The sequence below is a fragment of the Bos grunniens genome, chromosome 14, assembly GCF_055505025.1.
Source record: "Bos grunniens cultivar Pamir isolate PY7600 chromosome 14, Bosgru_T2T1.0, whole genome shotgun sequence".
NCBI classification, from domain to species: Eukaryota; Metazoa; Chordata; class Mammalia; order Artiodactyla; family Bovidae; genus Bos; species Bos grunniens.
In genome coordinates this window covers 40,423,044-40,443,829 of record NC_141178.1, presented here as the reverse complement: position 1 = coordinate 40,443,829, position 20,786 = coordinate 40,423,044, and the positions used below count along the sequence as shown (strand labels likewise).

The 20,786-nt window shown below is 35.1% G+C and overlaps 1 protein-coding gene across 1 annotated transcript in view; it reads left to right on the top strand.

The window, feature by feature from the left end:
- ZC2HC1A (zinc finger C2HC-type containing 1A) overlaps positions 1-20,786 on the top strand; it is a 54,212-nt gene that overhangs the window by 20,341 nt on the left and 13,085 nt on the right. Inside the window, exons 4-7 of the mRNA XM_086335418.1 lie at positions 4,286-4,427; positions 6,705-6,853; positions 12,190-12,289; positions 12,909-13,008. Of these exons, the coding sequence (XP_086191544.1) occupies positions 4,286-4,427; positions 6,705-6,853; positions 12,190-12,289; positions 12,909-13,008 (491 nt within the window). The remainder of the gene's footprint in view (positions 1-4,285; positions 4,428-6,704; positions 6,854-12,189; positions 12,290-12,908; positions 13,009-20,786) is intronic.

Here is a 20,786-nt window from a genome sequence, read left to right as displayed (position 1 = left end):
ATGTTTATATCTTTCCTTTTCTCCTTTGCTTTTCGCTTCTCTTCTTTTCACAGCTATTTGTACGGCCTCCCCCGACAGCCATTTTTCCTTTTTGCATTTCTTTTCTATGGGAATGGTCTTGATCCCTGTCTCCTGTACAGTGTCACGAACCTCATTCCATAGTTCATCAGGCACTCTATCTATCAGATTTAGACCCTTAAATCTATTTCTCACTTCCACTGTATACAGGAAAGCATTTCCCTATGGGACAGTTAATCATACTAGTAAAGTCCTTTGATAATAAAAAAGAAGTCAGTTCATCTTTGTTTTTCAGTCTATGAATATTTAAGGGGAGGATGGAGAAGCTTGGACAAGGTTTTATTTAGTTTTCCCTGGTAACCTGCCAGATATGTGATTATGTTAACTTTAAGTAGCCTACATAAACTAATTAAATCTTTGGAGGCAGTATAAAGTAGTGAGTTGGAAAGCTGGCTCAACAGTCAGACTGTCCGGATTTACCCCTGGCTTCTGTTTTCTGTAAAATGGTGATAGTAGTTATCTGTCTTGTGGAATTATTAAGGGAATTACATTAAGTTTATCCATCGTGATCTCTCAGTGATTTTGTTTTTTAATTGGAGGACAATTGCTTTACAGTGTTGTATTGGTTTCTGCAATACAACAATACAAATCAGGCATAGTGTGTGTGTGTATATCTCGCCTCACTCTAGAGTCTCCCCTCCCCACAGGGCTGGGCTTCCTGTGTTACACAGCAGCTTCCCACTAGCTCTGTTTACACATGGTAGTGTATATATGTCAGTGCTGCTCTCTCAATTCGTCCCACCCTCTTCTTCCCCTACTGTGTCCACAAGTCTGTTATCTGTTCCTGCCCTGCAGGTACGTTCATCAATAACCATTTTTCTAGATCCCATATGTGTGTTAATATGTGATGTTTGTTTTTCTCTTTCTGACTTCACTCCATGTGTAACAGACTTTAGGTTCATCCACCTCAATTCCACTGACTCACATTCATTATTTTTTGGGGGGGGCTGAGTAATATTCCATTGTTTACATATACCACAGCTTCTTTATCCATCCATCTGTAGATGGACATCCAGGTTATTTCTTTAAAGAGGAGGTTTGTATACTTAAAAAAATTAATCTTTAAGAAAAAGCCAAGTAAAAACTTACTTTACGATAAGTAGTTTTATTTTCTTGCTCTTTAAAGTGCTGTCCATAGAGCAGTAATAGTAGCACTGTTTTGGAAACTTGTTAGAAATGCAGAATCTCAGGTTCCTCCCAGACATAATAAATTAGAATCTGCATTTTAACAAAATCTTTGAATGAATCATCTGCATATTAATTGGAGAAACAGTGTATTAGAAGATTTTAAACATCATAGTATGGGCTTCCCAGGCACAGTGGTAAAGAGTCCGCCTATCAGTGCAATAGATGCAGGAGATGTAGGTTCCATCCCTGGTTGGGAAGATCTCCTGGAGGAGTAAGTGGCAACCCACTCCAGTATTTTTGTCTGGAGAATCCCATGAACACAGCAGCTTGGCATGCAGCAGTCCATGAGGTCAAGAGTTAGCTGCAACTGAGCACGCGTGGTGTGCTCACAGTGCTCCCATTTTTGGAGAAATTCAGGCTGACTCCAGGGACTACAAACAAAGTATGTCTCTTTCTCCTCTCAAAGTCGCTTTGTCATGTCTGTAGCCATTCCTTCTCCAGGGGATCTTCACAGCCCAGGGGTCAAACCTGGGTCTCCCACATTATAGGCAGTTTCTTGACTGTCTGAGCCACAAGGTTATCTCAGAGCTGCCCAAAGAAACTGAGATCCAGGAGAAACTACCACAGTAGAAGAGCAGGAAGTTGCTGGGGAGCCCATGGCCTAGAATCTGAGAACCTGCCACCTTACAGTTGAGGGGGTCTCCTCACCCTGAAAGGTGACTCCTTAAAGATGAGGGTCTTATCTGAAAGTACATATCCCTTGTTTATCACAGCAGAGGCAGGAACTGGGGTAAGCTGCAGGAACTTGGAATGAGCTGAAAGTGGAATGAGCCTGTCTGAAATTGGACAAAAGCCAGGAGGGAGGAAGTAGGGAGGAGGCACGGAGATCTGAAGAGGTCCAGAGCAGAGGCTCTCAGAAAGCACTAATGGAAAAGATAATACTCTTTCTGAAGGTGAGGGGGCCACTTTAAAGTGTCCTGTGTTTGAAGTGATTAGTGTAAGAATTGAGGGAGTATAGATGGCAGCAGCAGGCCTCCTGGACACGTGTTGATTTAGAGAAGCAGAACAGGAATGTCTGTGTAATCAATTTCGTTGCTTTCATAATGACTAGTTTGAAAGTTATTTTCTTGTTTTCTATTTTTTGAAAGAGTTTTTAAAAGATTGATGCTTTTTCTTCCTTAAATGTCCGCATGTATTTAATAGTAAAGGCAGGCATCTAGGCCAGGGGTTTCCTTTGTGGTTCTTTTAATAATAGAGTCATTAAAAAGAAGTAAAAGGCTATTGTTGTAATGGGATGTAATGTTAATATGCAGAAAGGTTTCATATTTCAACAAACAACTCATTGAAATATAAAAATGATTAAAAGATTCTTAAGAAAGAACAGCACAAAATATAAAATATTTAGGAATTAGTGTTAGTCACTCAGCTGTGTCTGGCTCTTTGTGACCCCAAGGACTGGGGCTCACCAGGCTTCTCTGTCCATGGAATCCTCCAGGCAAGAATACTGGAGTGGATTGCCATTTCCTTCTCCAGTTTAGGAATAAACCTTATAGTAATAAAGGTGGAAAACTTTCACAAAGAATACTTTAAAAAACTACTGAAAGACCCAAACAAACATGTCTTCTAATGGAAATATATCACATTCTTAGGTAAGTAAATCTCAGCTAAATAGAGATTTTAAGTTGTATATGAATGTAATGTTTAATTTTTCCAGTTAAAATGTAGTTTAAAAAAACAAGCTGAATCTAAAGCTCAAATGGAAAAATACACGTGTAAGAATAACCAGAAAAGATTGAGAGAGAAGCACAATAAAGTAGAGTTAACCTTTGTTGTTTAGTCGCTCAGTTGTGTCCAGCTCTTCTGGAACCTCATGAACTGTAGCCTGCCAGGCTTCTCTGTCCATGGGATTTCCCAGGCAAGAATACTGGAGTGGGTTTCTGTTCCTTCTCCAGGGGATCTTCCCAATCCAGGGATTGAACCCACATCTCCTATGGCTCCTGCATTGGCAAGCGGGTTCTTTACCACTGAGCCACCAAGGAAGCCCTTACTGCATATTAAAATATTATAAAATCTCAATATTTAAAAAACGAGTATTGACACATGCAGTTGAAACAGTGGAACACTGCCGCGAATCTCGAACGCGGCAGTTCAGAAATAAGCCCAAATGCCAAACAGAATATGATAAAGGTGTTGTCTCCGTTCAATAGGGAGAAAAGTCAGTAAAGGATGGTGAGACAGCTGCATAGCTATGTTAGAAAACAAAAAATAAAGTTGAGTCCATATGTCACTCCATACATCAAGATAAATTCCAAATGAAAAAAAGTTTAAAAATCTTAAAAATGAAACCATGAAAGGACTAGGTAGAAACATGGGAAATTTTTATTTTACCTTGGTGTGAGGTTGGACCTTGCTAAGTGACTACAGATATGAAGACAGTAAAAGAAAGAGTAAGTTAAACTGCATTTAAATAAAAATTCTGCATATCAGAGGACACTTAGACAAGGTTAAAAGAGATATATTGTGGCGGAAGGGTGAGGCTAGTCTATAAAAAAAAACTACTTGAAGTTGTTAAAAACAGAAAAAAGGCCAGTAACCCAATAGATATGTTGACCAGGCTTTATAAACACACCACAGAAAAGGCAATACAAATAATTCATGATGATACAAAAAGATGTTCGTTTTCACTCATTATAGGGAAAAAGCCAATTAAAAACCACAGAAAGAACTGTTTTTCACTTCTCTCATCAGTTAAAAAAAAAACAAAATTTCACTATCATACATTGTTGGAGAAACTATGGGAAAATAGGGAAATACATCCTGAGTGGTGGGTTAAATGTTTATAACACTGACAGAAGGCAATTTAGCAGTGGCTGACACAATTTACAGTTGTATTTAAAAATTGCATATAAATACAGTTGCCTAAAGTTTCTTTTTAAAATTATAACTTTGGGAAGAAGATTATTTTAAGGACTCCTGATAAGAGAACATTTAAAATATTTTCTTGAGTTTTGTTTTAATATATTAAAAACTGTTTTTGAAAACTAGTTTTTTTTTTTTTTTTTTTTAAATTTGTTTACAGCCTGAACCACCAAAGAAGCCATCTAATTGGAGAAGAAAGCATGAAGAGTTCATTGCCACAATAAGAGCAGCTAAAGGCCTTGGTCAAGTGCTGAAAGAGGGTGGCAAACTTCCCCCACCTCCTCCACCGTCTTATGATCCTGGTATATGACATATTTTGACAGAAAGTGTTTATATGGGGACAAAATATTGATAGTATTGATAGAATTCTTAAAAATATTAAGATATTCTTGAATTTAATTTATAATAGTTGAACTTGATGAAACATAATCTTGGTAAGTTTCCTGTAAAATAATGGTGATAGCCCAGGCATTTAGGCTTATGAAGACATAGCAGTATTCAACATGAAATGCATTATATTTTTATGTCAGTACTTTGATTTAAACTTTTTCTCTCAGTACTTTTTGTAAGGCATTTAATATAATTTAAGAATTATTGTAGTCGTGTAGTGTTAGTCGCTTAGTCGTGTCCAACTCTTTCCAGCTACATGAACTAGAGCCCACCAGGCTCCTCTGTCCATTGGATTCTTCAGGCAAGAATACTGGAGTGGGTGGCCATTTAGTATTTAATATAATTTAAAAATTATTGTAGTAACTATTAAATGTTCCAGGAAAACATTTCAATCATGCATACTGTCAATTGAAATGTAGACATTCAGTAAGATTCAGATAGTTACATTGCTTAGTTCTTTGGTATTCTCTCATCTAGAAAGGGGAATTAAATAATTTGCTTCTGAAAATGTGTTATTCTAGTGGGATAACCACCATATAAACAGATACTACTAAATTTGCCCTAAATTCATGTATTTTTATATTTTCTTCATTTGGTGGGTAAAAGTTGATTGTTTATCCTTACCAAAAGCAAGGCAAGATGCTGGCCACCATATATGAGATAATTGAGATACTGAAAGATTTAAAATAGCACCATTGACGTATTGCCATTGGGTACAGAGTAGCCTCAAGAAGTACTTATTTTAATATAGCAAGTTAGCTGCTTTAAAATTGTGTTAGTATTCTAGATTGGGATTAATTTGTTAGTAAAGGGAAAGTTAGATATGATCCTTTATAACATTTTATTGTAGAAGAGAGGTTGATAAGCAATTTCTATAAAGGGCTTAGGTTAATCCAAAGCCATAAGGTCTCTGTTGCAGCTGCTCCTTTTTGCCACTGTTTGTAGAAATCAGCCACAGAAAATATGTAAATGGCTGTGTTCCAATAAAATTTTATGAAAACATGTTGCAAGCAAGCTGGATTTGGCCCATGGGCCCTTGTTGGCCAATCCTGTTTGAGTCTTAGTAATTAACTTTAATGCTTTGAGTAACTCTGAAATGTTCTATCTGGGTGTGAGTCTCTTCTATTTCTACCTTAATTTTCCCCATGAAACTGAATTCTCTCTTTGTTTTAGAGGTGTTTGTATATTTTATCTGATTGAACCAAAATGGGTATATTTCTCATGTTTGCATAAGTCAATGAGAGAGAGAGAGTGGCAGTTCTTCAGGATAATTTGAACTTTAGAGATTTTTTTATCTCTTAGCCCTAACAAAACAACTTCTTTGTTATTAGAGGTTTTAGATGTCTTTCAATAGTTAGCAGAACAAATTTCTGAGCTTGAGATGAGTGTAAATTCTAAAAGGCAAACTCCATCTCAAAAAGTAAACCTTTTGAAATAAATTGATTTTTTTTGTGTGACCTTGCTAAGTTATATTTATTTCTTCTCGATATCTCATAGATTTGAAATCTTTTACACTGCTACAAAATTTGTTTTTTTCTGGGATAACTTTAAGATTTAATTTTATAAGAAATTTTGTTTATAATGTGCATTACATTTGGGAAGCATATTTAATCTTTGAAGCATTTGCTGTTTCTTAAACTTGAATTAATTATGTTAATTAGATATATTTTTATCACTTGTTCCATCTGTTGGGACCTCTAAAGAAAATAAAACTGTATAAAGTCTTTTACATTATTTCTTGACAGCTTTCATCTAACCAAAATTAAAGATTTTAACAGATGAGCCCAATTTTTAAAGTATATTTTTAATGTAATGTGTTATTACTACTTAACCTAGTCTACCATATAAAAAAGATAAGAAGATATGTATGATGAAAACATATAGTATTATAGAGGCAAAAATGAATTAACATTTTTCCTTATTTTTTTGTAGTGAGGATTTATTGTTTTTCACCCCTCAAATTTGATTCTAAGCTGGAAGAAAATTGTGATGTAGCATGTGCTAGCAGACTTTTTTTCTTAAATGTCTTTACTAAGTTCTGATAAGTCAGGTTGGGTAGTTATAAAGAAACAAGTTTTTGCTTCGCAAACAGGGTGTATATGTCTTAAGTTACTGTTTATAAAACTTATAATTCTTTATGTCTCATTTCAAGTATTTTGTTACTAATCTGTTTCTTTTTTCTATTTTAGACTATATTCAGTGTCCATATTGCCAGAGAAGATTTAATGAAAATGCAGCTGATAGACATATAAATTTCTGTAAAGAACAGGCAGCACGTATTAGTAATAAAGGCAAATTTTCTACTGATACCAAAGGAAAATCAACCTCTCGGACACAGGTAATCCTTGTAATCATTCCTGCAAATAAATAACAAGGTGATTTAAGTTCACGGTTTTGTGTTTGTTCTTTACAGAACGTTTAACTACAGTTTTCTCACCTGCTAAAATTTATATATTAATGTTACAAAGATTTAGTAAGAAATTTGAATGGCTATTTGAGAACAAAATTTGAAGTAGACTTGATTTAAAGAGGTATTAGGGAAAAATGGAGAAAGGGTTAAAAATCACTACAGCAGATTCAGAGGAAACTAGAGGGGTTAGATGGAGAAGGAAATGGCAACCCACTCCAGTATTCTTGCCTGGAGAATCCCATGGACGGGGGAGCCTGGTGGGCTGCCGTCTATGGGGTCACACAGAGTCGGACGTGACTGAAGTGACTTAGCAGCAGCAGAGGGGTTAGATGAGTGAGAAATTGGCAGTAAAAATTCATGTTTGAAAATCATGTGAATAATGAATATTTTCATGTGATATGTGAGTAACACATTTCAGGAAATGAAAGCATAGGTTCAGATCCAGACTTCTACTTTTGAACTTTTAGGCAAAAGTGACGTTAATATATATGTAAGCCTTTATTTCTTCACCTGTGAAGTAATCTGTGTAACTATTGTGAGAAACAAATGAAATGATGTATGTGAAAGCAGTTAGAGAACCATAAATCATAAGAGAATTTTGTAATGTGTACTTTATTTTTGCACTACTGTTGTTTTCCTTTAAGTATATTGTTACATAAAAACTTAGACAGTATTATGTAGTGGTTTACTGGTGGTTTAGTCGCTAAGTCGTGTCTGAGTGTTGCAACCCCATGGACTGTAGCCTGCCAGACTCTGCTGTAAGCAAATTTTATGTTTCACAAAGCTTTCATTTGTTAACTTTTCTTTTGGACTGTAAATTTAGCAAATGGGAATAATCAAATTCACTTATCTTGTTACTTATGAATAAAATATTGGATTAAAAGATCCCATTGCAATTGAGACCTCCTTGAGAGAATCCTGCTATTGAATTTCTGTAAATATTTTTGGAAATAGAGCATATGATTGTTATCATCATCATTGTGGGGAAAGAACAGCAAAGAAACCTCATTTTGAAGAATTTCCAAAACAGATGGCAAACAAAGCATATCTTTTAAACAGTTTAAGAACACCCAACAAGATCTTTAAGAATAAAATAGAAGAGTAAAGGAAATATAATAAGATGAGTTTATTTCAACACTGTGGTGCCAAATGATTCATACATGTAAAATCCAGGTAGTTTTTAGTTTGAACCTTAAATTTTCAGTTCTGATTCCATGCTCAGTCATATATATTTATTTCAGTCTAATTCTATATTTTCTCATCTGTGTTCACTCATTTTTGAGTAACACTGTACCAAGTACTGGATCTATATTAGTAAACTAAGTAGAATACTTTTCCTAAAAATGCTTAAATGCTTCCTTATCATATTTATCAACTGTAATCTGGCCTTATTGCAGCCCACTACAAATACAGTAAAGATCAGGTTCTTGTAGTTAAAGAAAAAGTTCTACCATTTAAGCTTTCATAATTCTTCTTCATTAGGAATTTTATCAAATTCAAGCATGGTTGTATTAACATAGACCCATGAAGACATAGCAGACCAAATAATGTTATCTAATGTATGCTAAATTACATATTGTTATTTAAAAGAACAAATTAAATAACCCATGCATAATTTAGACGCTGTATCAGATTAGGTTAGGTTGAGTTACCTTATGAGTTTCAAGCAACACAGTAAATATTTTGTGTTTAGGAATTTTCAGTATTCTGATTGATTCTTACTTACCCTACTTTTAAAGTAGTGAAGTTTTAAGTCTGAAAATGTGCCATTCAATTGTTAATAATGTTTTCTGATTATTAAAGGGCTTTCTATTCTCTATGGAAAATTAAGTATACATGTATATATTTTAAAAGTTATCACCATAGTTAATATTTAAATATTTGTCTCTAAGCTCTTATCTTTTACAACACTTTTATTCTGACTTTTTTCTTATAGTTTTCCCATTATTTTTTTTTTGGTAAATTATATGCAGAAAAAAATGCACAACACATAAATTCATGTGTAACCACAAGAACATTGAGAAATAGACTATTCTTAGTCTTACAAAAGCCTCACTGCACTATTTCAGTCCCAGAATGTAATGTTCTGTCACTCTCAGCCCCAAGCATCCATGAAGTAGTCACTATTTTGATTTTACATAAAATCAATTTTGGCCTTTATTTATAGTCTCCAGACCATGATGTTATTTTTATCTGTGATAGCTTTATAAATATTTTTCTTAAAGTCTAGTTGGTTTCCAGCTTGTAGCTCATCCAGCCTGGGATTTCTCATGACTTCTCATTTTTCATGATGTAGGTTAAACAAACAGGGCGACAGCAGACAGCCCTGTTGTACTTTCTCGATCTTGAACCAATCCACACAGGGTACTAACTGTTGCTTCTTGACCTGCATACAGGTTTCTCAGGAGACAGATAAGATGGTTTGGTATTCCCATCTGTAAGAGCTTTCCACAGTTTGTCATGATTCACACAATCAAAGGCTTTAGTGTAGTCAGTGGAACAGAGAGATGTTTTTCTGAAATTCCCTTGCTTTCTTGATAATCCAGTGAATGTTGGCAGTTTGGTCTCTAGTTCTTCTTCCTTTCCTAAACTCAGCCTGGACATCTGGAAGTTCTTGGTTCATATAATGCTGAAGCTTAGTGTGTAAGATTTTAAGCATGACTTTACTAGCATGGGAGATGAGTGTGATTGTCCAGTGGTTAGCTCATCCAAGTGGGATGAGTATTAACCTTTTCCAGTTCTGTGGCCACTGCTGGGTCTTCCAGATTTGCTGACATAATGAATGCAACACCTTGATGGTATCATCCTTTACGGTTTTGAATAGTTCTGCTGGAATTTCATCGTATCCACTAGCTTTATTAACAGCAGTTCTAAAGGCCCACTTGACTTCACACTCCAGAATGTCTGGCTCTGGGTGACTAACCGCACCATCATAGTAATCTGGTTCATTAAGATCTTTTTTATACAGTTCTTCCGTGTATTCTTTCCATCTCTTCTTGGTCTCTTCAGCGTCTACTAGGTCTCTACCATTTTTATCCTTTATTGTGCCCATCTTTGGGCTGAATGCTGCCCTGGTCCAAATAAATATATACCTTCTCCCATTTTATCAGAAATGAAAAGTCTTTGTGAACATAAATATTTTACCAAGGAAATGTATTAGGTTTGTGATCTGTATAAAAACATATGAAATAATCACCTCCTTAATACATGGTAAATGAAACACATATTGATATAACTGTAAAAATAGATTTTGTTATTCTGATCATTAAAATGAATTTATGCGAAATCATTGCTGCTGCTGCTGCTGTTGCTGCTAAAGTCATCCTGAATGCCTAGCAGTAGAATTTCAGCTTGATGTGTAGAACAGATAAAATATAGCTCATTAAGGAAGGAGTCATATTATCTAGGTCAGGGGAACAGCCAGTTACTGAGAGATATATGAGTATGTTTTAAACAAGAGGCATTCAGAGTAGTATGAGGAGTCAGTAAGGAAACTACCCTGACTTGTTCTGGTTGAAAGTAATAGGAAATACTGTAGGAGATAGATACAGTTGGGCTAGGTTCTCATCATCTCAGAAAATCTGACCAAAAAACTGAGTAAAATAATAGGCGGTTTAATACAGAGCAGAAAAACAAAGCACTTTTTGAAGGAGATTCTGCCTTTTTCTGTTTATAAGCCATTAAGTTAATATAGAGATTCCTAATATATACATAAAAATCTTTATTCCCAGTATATAATGCTGCTGGGGCTCTTCCTGCCTAATACTTGACCTCTCATTGTATATTGTTCTCTGTTTTGATAATTAGCAAAATGTAAATGAGTCACCAGTCCTGTTTCTTAATCCAATTTTATTGACCATATTTTTAGTAGGCATGCCTCTAATATTTTGACAAGTCTTTGTTAGGTCTTGTTTTCCATAGTGTTTTAAAATCTTTCCTAATGTATTCAGTAGTATTGATATTTTCATGAGAAAGACTGATACTACAGGAAATACCTCAGGTTTTCCAAGAAACAGTATATTTATGTGGCTCCATATACATTTCCAAAGTCTCCTAGTCATTTTGTTCATTTGACGGACAGTTATTGAAGGTTTTCTAGTTGCCAAGTGGTTAAGAAATTGAAGTTTCTGGCATTATAGTGTCAAATGTGCTTGTTATTTGTGTGTGTGTGTGTGACCCTTTTACAAGATTTATTTTTGTAAAAGGTCAAGTACTGAATTTTGAAGAGTTACAATGTGTGACTTTAATGTTTGTGCTTAGCCAGCAGTTTTTAATAGCAGAGCATCTTAAATTTTATACTGATAATAGGTTATAAATATGATTTGATTTTTAAAAGTTGGGCTTAAAACCGGTTTTTCTCATAAAGTCCTAAGCGTAGGGCTCAAGTACACAGGCAAGCACAATAATCACCTTATAGTTGGCGTACAGGGCTAGTACTAAGACAGTATGAGTCTTAATTCCTGTTCCGTTAAGTTGGGTGTAACCCTGGGCAAGTTTACTTCTTGATATTGGAGTGGGTGATCAATGAGATGCTTTTATATTCAGTGACAGAGACAATTTTTGTTTAAATAAGAGACAGTAAAACAAACTTGATGGTGATATTTCTCCATAGAGAAAAAAATGAGAATAAATGAGATAAGCTGAAATACCGTTATCTTTTCTCAGCCCATATCCCATTCATGGAACATGTTCTGGTGAGGTTAATGAAGAATTAGCTCTTTATTTTCACATTGGGGCAGTAATCCGTTAGACAGCTATTTAAAACTTGTTTAGGTTTCTATGTGCTCTTAGGAATTTTCATCAGTAAGATATGTGCCTGGATTATATATATGAAATACAAAACCATACCAAGGAACATACAAAGAGCTTGACCTTTAAAGCCATATCACCAAGTGAGCATCTTTGGGCGGTTTTACCTTTTTTCTAATAATATGGTTGGCATTTAAAATCTTAACATTGAGGAATTTTTTTTCCATTTGATCCATTATTGTTTTCTTTGACCTGGGAAAAGTTACTCTTACTCTCTATTTTAGCAGCAGGACATCTGAGCCAAAATTTTAGTATGCCAATTAAGAGAAGGAACATTTCTTGGGAAACTTCTCTTTAAGGTGATATATTTTAACCTGCTCTTTCTAAATTTGGGTAATTTGAGTAGGTGGTAAAACATCTGACTCATTGAAGGAAATGTGTGCTTTTGAAATACTGGTTTGTAATCCATAATCAAAATGTGATATTGATAAAACATTGTGTTTTCATTATTTTAGTATAAGCCGCCTGCACTTAAGAAGTTTAATTCTCCTGGGACCACCTCATCGGGATCATCACGATTACCCCAACCAAGCGGCACTAGCAAAACTGTTGTAGGTAATGAGATCTGTCAAATAACTTGATTTTTTTTTTTTAAATATCAGAATCAGTAGAGAAGAAAATGAAGACAGTATTCCGTTTTGGATTATTTAAAACTAGGTTTATTAGGAGTTGATGTGGAAGATAAGTAATTATTTTGGGTAAAAATAGAGTAACTTTCAGTAGCTTCTACTTTTAGATGTTCTGTAGTCCTTTTTTAGCCTAAATGTCTGCCCTCAAGGTAGTTACTGATATATCATCTCTTCAGAGTAGTCAACCAAGGTCCTTTTCTTGATTCTTTGTCCACAGTATTTTTTTCCCTTGTTTCTGCCTATACCTGTCTGAACTTTATAATTATCTTTAATAGGCAAATATTTAATGGTTTAAAGAAGATCTTGATTGCTGAAGTGTACCTTCATTTGTATGTAAATTGTAAGAAAGAAGTACAGAAATTAGAAATGAAGGATGCTGTATGTTGTCCCATAAAAATTTTATTTAATTTTTGATTTGATAATTCATTTTGATTTTTTGCCATGAAGATTTATTGCCATGAAAGCATTGTTTTGTCAGATGCTCTGGTTAATGTGATTTTTCTTTTTCAGAGTGTTATTAAAACTAATACCTTTTTTATTAAAAGGTGCTCCTTCAGGTAAAGTGTCTTCAGTTAGCAGCTCTTCGGGAAACAAACTTCAGACCTTGTCTCCCTCCCATAAAGGGATTCCAGCCCCTCATGTAGGGTAAGTCTACATAGAATTTATATTTTTAGTGATATGTATATTCATATATGCTTGATACTAAGATTTTATTTGTTTAGGTAACATGGGGTCGCACAGAGTCGGACACAACTGAAGTGACTTAGTACACACAAGCACACACACAGTTGGCTTTTTCATTCATCTCAATTTTCTAAGTTTGACTTTTAATATATTGCTGATCAGGAGCTCACATAATGCTCTTGAGAGTCTAAATTAGTATAACCAATTTGGAAGAGGTTCTGGTGGCATTTATCAAGAGCCTTAAACATTCATATTTTCCATTTCATAATTTTATTTCTGAGAATCTAGTCTAAGGAAATTGCTTAAAATACAGTAGACCTTTTATACTAACAATTTTTTTTAAGCATGTATCAGGCACTGTGCTAGATATTTAACATTATTGTTATTAAAACCACCCCGCTGCCATAGGAGGAGAGGATCAGAGAAGCAAAGTAATTTGATCAAAGCCACACAGCTGTCAAAGAGTTGGTAGCATGATACAAATTGACTTCTCTTTGGTGATAAGCATCGGTCTCTTTACATATGGTTTTATTATAATGTAAAAAAAAATAATGTGTAGCTATGTTTGAATATCAAATTGTGAAAATCTACAAAGCAATACTATACAGTCATAAAATATATATAAATTTTAAAAAGATGAGCCTACTGTTATTGGAGAAGTAAAGCAAAGGAGAAAAGGAAAGATGTAAGCATCTGAATGCAGAGTTCCAAAGAATAGCACGAAGAGACAAGAAAACCTTCCTCAGCGATCAATGCAAAGAAATAGAGGAATACAACAGAATGGGAAAGACTAGAGATCTCTTCAAGAACATTAGAGATACCAAGGGAACATTTCATGCAAAGATGGGATCGATAAAGGACAGAAATGGTATGGACCTAACAGAAGCAGAAGATATTAAGAAGAGGTGGCAGGAATACACAGAAGAACTGTACAAAAAAGATTTTCACGGCAAAGATAATCACGATGGTGTGATCACTGACCTAGAGCCAGACATCCTAGAATGTGAAGTCAAGTGGGCCTTAGAAAGCATCACTACGAACAAAGCTAGTGGAGGTGATGGAATTCCAGTTGAGCTCTTTCAAATCCTGAAAGATGATGCTGTGAAAGTGCTGCACTCAATATGCCAGCAAATTTGGAAAACTCAGCAGTGGCCACAGGACTAGCAAAGGTCAGTTTTCATTCCAATCCCAAAGAAAGGCAATGCCAAAAAATGCTCAAACTACCACACAATTGCCCTCATCTCACATGCTAGTAAAGTAATGCTCAAAATTCTCCAAGCCAGGCTTCAGCAATACGTGAACCATGAACTTCCAGATGTTCAAGCTGGTTTTAGAAAAGGCAGAGGAACCAGAGATCAAATTGCCAACATCCGCTGGATCATGGAAAAAGCAAAAGAGTTCCAGAAAACCATCTCTTTCTGCTTTATTGACTATGCCAAAGCCTTTGACTGTGTGGATCACAATAAACTGTGGAAAATTCTTCAAGAGATGGGAATACCAGACCACCTGACCTGCTTCTTGAGAAATCTGTATGCAGGTCAGGAAGCAACAGTTAGAACTGGACATGGAACAACAGACTGGTTCCAAATAGGGAAAGGAGTACGTCAAGGCTGTATATTGTCACCCTGCTTATTTCACTTATATGCAGAGTACATCATGAGAAATGCTGGGCTGGAAGAAGCACAAGCTGGAATCAAGACTGTCAGGAGAAATATCAATAACCTCAGATACGCAGATGACACCACCCTTATGGCAGAAAGTGAAGAGGACCTCAAAAGCCTCTTGATGAAAGTGAAAGAGGAGAGTGAAAAAATTGGCTTAAAGCTCAACATTCAGAAAACAAAGATCATGGCATCTGGTCCCATCACTTCATGGGAAATAGATGGGGAAACAGTGGAAACAGTGTCAGACTTTATTTTTCTGGGCTCCAAAATCACTGCAGATGGTGACTGCAGCCATGAAATTAGAAGACGCTTACTCCTTGGAAGAAAAGTTATGACCAACCTAGATAGCATATTGAAAAGCAGAGACATTACTTTCCCAACAAAGGTCTGTCTAGTCAAGGCTATGGTTTTTCCAGTGGTCATGTATGGATGTGAGAGTTGGACTGTGAAGAAAGCTGAGCGCCGAAGAATTGATGCTTTTGAACTGTGGTGTTGGAGAAGACTCTTGAGAGTCCCTTGGACTGCAAGGAGATCCAACCAGTCCATTCTAAAGGAGTTCAGTCCTGGGATTTCTTTGGAAGGAATAATGCTAAAGCTGAAACTCCAGTACTTTGGCCACCTCATGCGAAGAGTTGACTCATTGGAAGAGACTCTGATGCTGGGAGGGATTGGGGGCAGGAGGAGAAGGGGACAACAGAGGATGAGATGGCTGGATGGCATCACTGACTCAATAGACGTGAGTCTGAGTGAACTCCAGGAGTTGGTGATGGACAGGGAGGCCTGGCGTGCTGTGATTCATGGGGTCGCAGAGTCAGACGCAACTGAGTAACTGAACTAAACTGAACTGAGGTTGGTGTAAACTTCATGTATACTTTGATACAAACTATAAAAATTTAATGCTATTTATGTTTCTATAATTTTATGTAGAAATTAGAGTTTTATGTAGTTTCTATAGTTTTGTGTGTGTTTCTATAGTTTTTAATAAAATAGCATTATTAAGCCTTCAGCAATTAATGTGGGAAAATTCATTGATAACACTACAGTTTTTCATAGAAGTCTTTCAATAGAATACTAGTAGAAACTCACTTTTCATTTTGATAAACAAGAAAACTAAGGGATGGCCATATGATTATTAGAATGTAACCTTATTCTTTGTATTTACAGATAGTGTTTATAAAGTTGATTTAGGAAGCATGACACATGTTATTTTCAGATCTAGAGTCTTAGTTTGGCTTTTATATAGGAAATATATAGGATGGTATCTATCAATAGAGAGTAATTGCCTTTTGTTTCCTAATTTGGACTACATGTAAAGTGTTTAAGAGCTAAAGATAATTTATTGTATTTTCATTGTAGAAAAAGAACAAGATCAGCTAACAAGATCTGATTAGTTAAATTCTTTGTTTTTGTCATGCTTCCAAAAAGAAGAGACAGGCTATTCTTTTTTTTTCTTTTTAATTTTATTTTATTTAACTTTACAATATTGTATTGGTTATGCCATATATCAAAATGAATCTGCCACAGGTATACATGTGTTCCCCATCCTGAACCCTCCTTCCTCCTCCCTCCCCATACCATCCCTCTGGGTCGTCCCAGTGCACCAGCCCCAAGCATCCAGTATCATGCATCAAACCTGGACTGGCGACTCGTTTCATATATGATATTATACATATTTCAATGCCATTCTCCCAAATCATCCCACCCTCTCCCTCTCCCACAGAGTCCAAAAGACTGTTCTATACATCAGTGTCTCTTTATTCTTAAGAAAGAGACAGGTTATCAGTAGAACAGGTGTTTGAAAGTAAAAGGTTCTCATCTCCCAGTGCTAAAAAAAAACTGATCTGATTTTCTTTTTATAGCTGCTCTACTGAGTTGACTCATTAGATACGTAAATATAGAAATATCAATATGTTTTAAGTTTATAAATGGAGGTTTCATTTATGGTTGACTGTGAATTATAGGTTGGTAATTTTTTTAGTACCTTTCCTATCATACTGGTAATCTTAACCAGTTGGCAGTATTAAGTTATACTGACACTCTTTTTAAGAGGGCATGTGAAGCTGGCTGGTAAAATGAAAAGGGTTACTGGATTTTGGATTAAAATACTATATTTCTAGATCCTACTTTGCCCCTAACTAGTAGCTACCTGAGTTTGTTCTTATGTTTTGTCTTTCTTGCTCTGACAACTTTTACTCTGCTTATACCTTGACAGCTGATGAACATTTATTAATATTTAGGAGAAAATGTTTTTACTAATGATGAAAAACTTTGGGCACAAGAATTTTACAAGTTGTGCACTGCTGTAATGCTATAAAGATTTAAAAATTTTTGTTTGTCCCATATTAAACTGTCAGGCATGACTGTTTAAATCTCATTTGTCCATGCTATATATGATGCTTATGTGTTAAAGGACTGTTTCTAACTGCTGGAAAGAGAGTGGTGATGTATGCTTCTGACCAATATATTACTGTATTACTGTAAGTTAATATAACTACTGTATTAACTGATAGTAATATGATTATTATACTGAATAGAATCATTCATAGCTGTCCAGTTAGTGACAGAGCTCATTCCTTTTTTAGAATTACTGAGGTAATGGTTTGTCTCTTTCCCTTACTAGATTATAAAATCTGTGATGGCAAAGCTCTGTGTCTGCTTTGCTTACAGATGTAACTACAAAATGTAGTATAATACTTGGCATACAGACACACAAATTTTTGGTGAATATATGAAATAATAGTGAATCAATAAGTTCAGTTCCTGATTTGTCAACTTTTTGCAACATCACAGAATCATGGTTCTGGTACTTGTAATTACTTGAGGTTTGTATGACTGTTCTTTTGTCTTTTCATACTAAAAAACTGAAGGCAAAAAGAGAAGAGGGTAGCAGAGGATGAGATGGCTAGATGGCATCACCGACTCAGTGGGTCTGAATTTGAGCAAACTCTAGAAGATAGTGAAGGACAGGGAAGCCTGGTGTGCTACAGTCCATGGGGTCACAAAGAGTCAGACATAACTTAGTGACTGAACAACAACAAAAATGATTATCATGATTTTTGTTGACACAGATAATTCAGAATTGAGTAAAGACAGAATTAAGACATCTGGTTAGCTATAATGTTCAAGAAGTTGAGCATCTTTTGAGATTAGTAAAATGAGTCATTTTAGTGGTTTGGAATTATTTAAAGCCTGCTGTGTATAATCTTTGTTGTGTTTGCCTGCAGTCATATATATCAGTGATCTATAATATTTAGCATATATTGAAATCACACCATAGAAAAATTTATCTTTTTACTTGGAAAAATTCAGATGATAAAGCATCTGTCTACAGTGCGGGAGACCCAGGTTCGATCCCTGGGTCGGGAAGATCCCCTGGAGAAGGAAATGGCAATCCATTCCAGTACTCTTGCCTGGAAAATCCCATGGACAGAGGAGCCTGGTAGACTATAGTCCATGGGGTCACAAAAAGACACGACTTCACTTTCACTTTCACTTTCTTTTGATAATTCTAGACAACCTGTGAGTCAGCTGATTTTAACAGAATTTTTTAAAGCAAAATACACCCTAATAGAAAATTTTTTCTTGTGCCAAAAATAGTTTTCTTTATTCCTAGAGATATTAGAAATATGATGAAACCCAGAGTTTTAAATAAATATTGCTATACTTGAATTATGTCAGCGAGTTTACACAGTTGTACCTAGAGAATTATGTTTTCTTAATGGTTAATTACTAACTTAAATGGTATTTCAGCTGATAATTTTCAATAGTGAAAGTATCAAATTGCAGAGATTTACTTCTGTTCAATTACTCTAAGAACTAGAAGTTTACTTTGGAGATAGGATATAGTATGTGTGGTAAAACTAGAGAAACAATGCAGATAAGGAGCATTTTTTTTTTATGAAAAAATAAATTGGTTTCTCATGCTTTATGTTAACAGGAGTGAGAAATGAATGTCTGGGTTTTGAGTATATATTTATATGAGTGGAAACAAGCTTTTCTTATAAGCCAGTCTTTTGATGTGTGTGGTTTGTGTGTACCATTATTTAGATTTTTATGAACTTCTCTGACTTTCATTATTGGTCTAGAAATGCCTCAACCTAGAATTGCACAGTTTGGCTTCCTATGTGGATAAAAATTATTTCAACTATTAGACTAAGGAAGCTCAGTTTGCCATGGAATTGAGTTACTACGTTATCTATATAGAATTTAATCAATGAGTTTAACCAATAGTAGAAGTATGGAAGGCTTTGAAACTTTGAGTGCCTTGAAACATCATAGCTATAGATGTATACATAGATACAAAATACCTCTTGGTAAAATTTATCCCCAAATTATTTAAGAAGTCATCTTTTTGTTTTATCTCTTCTGCTCTGTTATAGTGTACAGGACTGAGTGGCTTATTTATTTCCTAAAAATTCACTCTCATGGTGTCAACAATAAACAGGGACCTTTCCTAGGTTAAAGTTTATCTCAACTCAGAAATAGATGGATATGTTGCCAAATATTTGCAGCGTTGCCAAAAACGCTCATTCAGCGATGAATATTTGGAAAGTCTGCCACAGCATTTTTCCTTTCTAGATATACTATTCATATCATGGCAGTTACATACAACTAGAGATAGTCCGTTTAAAAACCCTGGGTCCATCATTTATATAAATGTATCAGCTTGACAAAAAGTTACGTATTTTTGTCTTGGACTATAAGATAGTGATTTTGATCGTAACTCTTTATGGTAAAATTTTAGATCATCATTGAAATCTGCCTTTCATTAAGAGTTTTAAAAATTTAAAATAATTGGCATCCTCTCAAGTATGGAATTTTGATGTTTTAGAGCAGGTGATCTTTTTGAACTGTGGTCTGAGGGCCAAATCCTGCCCAACAGTTATTTTTATTGGAACATGGCTGCACATGGCCACTGGTGAATTGTCTATGGCTGCAATCGTGCTATAGTGGCAGAGTCAAGTGTGGCAGAGAGTATAGCCTACAAAGTCTGAAATATTTACTTTTTAGCTTTTTATAGGAAAAGTTTGCCACTCCCTGTTTTAGAATGGGTAAGTAGGAATTTTATTTATAATTTGAAGGTAGGGATTTTAAGGATTCTTCATTTATTCCGTTTTTAAAGTTATGTGGACTATCTAAGAAGTTGGACCGTATATTAGTGTCCAGTGAACCAAAGGGTTTTTATTTTTTTGAACTTTCATTAATCCATTCAAACACATTTCTGTGGTTGAATTAAAAGAGTAGTAACAGATTAAAAGTATACTTTCATGTTAATCTGACCAAATCTAAGTACCAATGTAAGGATGGATCCTTGAACTTCATATGGGAATTCTGTTTTGTATATCAGATGGGAATTCTGTTTTGTATATCAGATTGCTAGTCTACACCAAATTTATGCTGTGTAGATGTGCTTGGTTGGCTTTAAAATATGTTCCTTCTTTTCTTGAACAGCAGAAACAGTGATTTTACTGCTAAATGGATTTCTTTATTCCTGCCTTAATATCTTTCAGACAGTGCTACCTTTCGTGTAGCATTGTCATTACTGAATTGGACCCTTTAAAGAAAAACAGCATAGAGGCACTCTGAAAACATTGATGTTGATAGTTCTGTAATGATTACTATCACATTGAAATTACAATTGTCAAACTTTGTAAATAAGATAAAAACACATAATACAGTAGATTTCTTATTGTACGTTTCCAAAATTTATTATCAGAGTAACCCCAGATGTAGATAGATGTATAAACTAAGTATTAAAATCACCAGTGGTGATGTTTTTCATAATCTGAAACATCGAAGACCCCTGAGGGCAGGGCAAAACATATAGTAGAGAATTCCTGCTTCCTTTACTTGTTTTATTCACTTCCGTAAGTCAGTTATCGATGATTTGCAGACCAAGAAACACATTGAGAAGAAACTTCAACCAAAGAGCAATCAGTTGGGTTTAAAACTTTAAATTCCTTTTGAAAATATGTCGCCACTTTTGCAAAGAATTCAATTTCTTTCCAAATATCTCTTTAGTCCTATTGCTACTTTGACTTATTTTTAATGCTACTGAAGGGAGGAAGGAAGGGA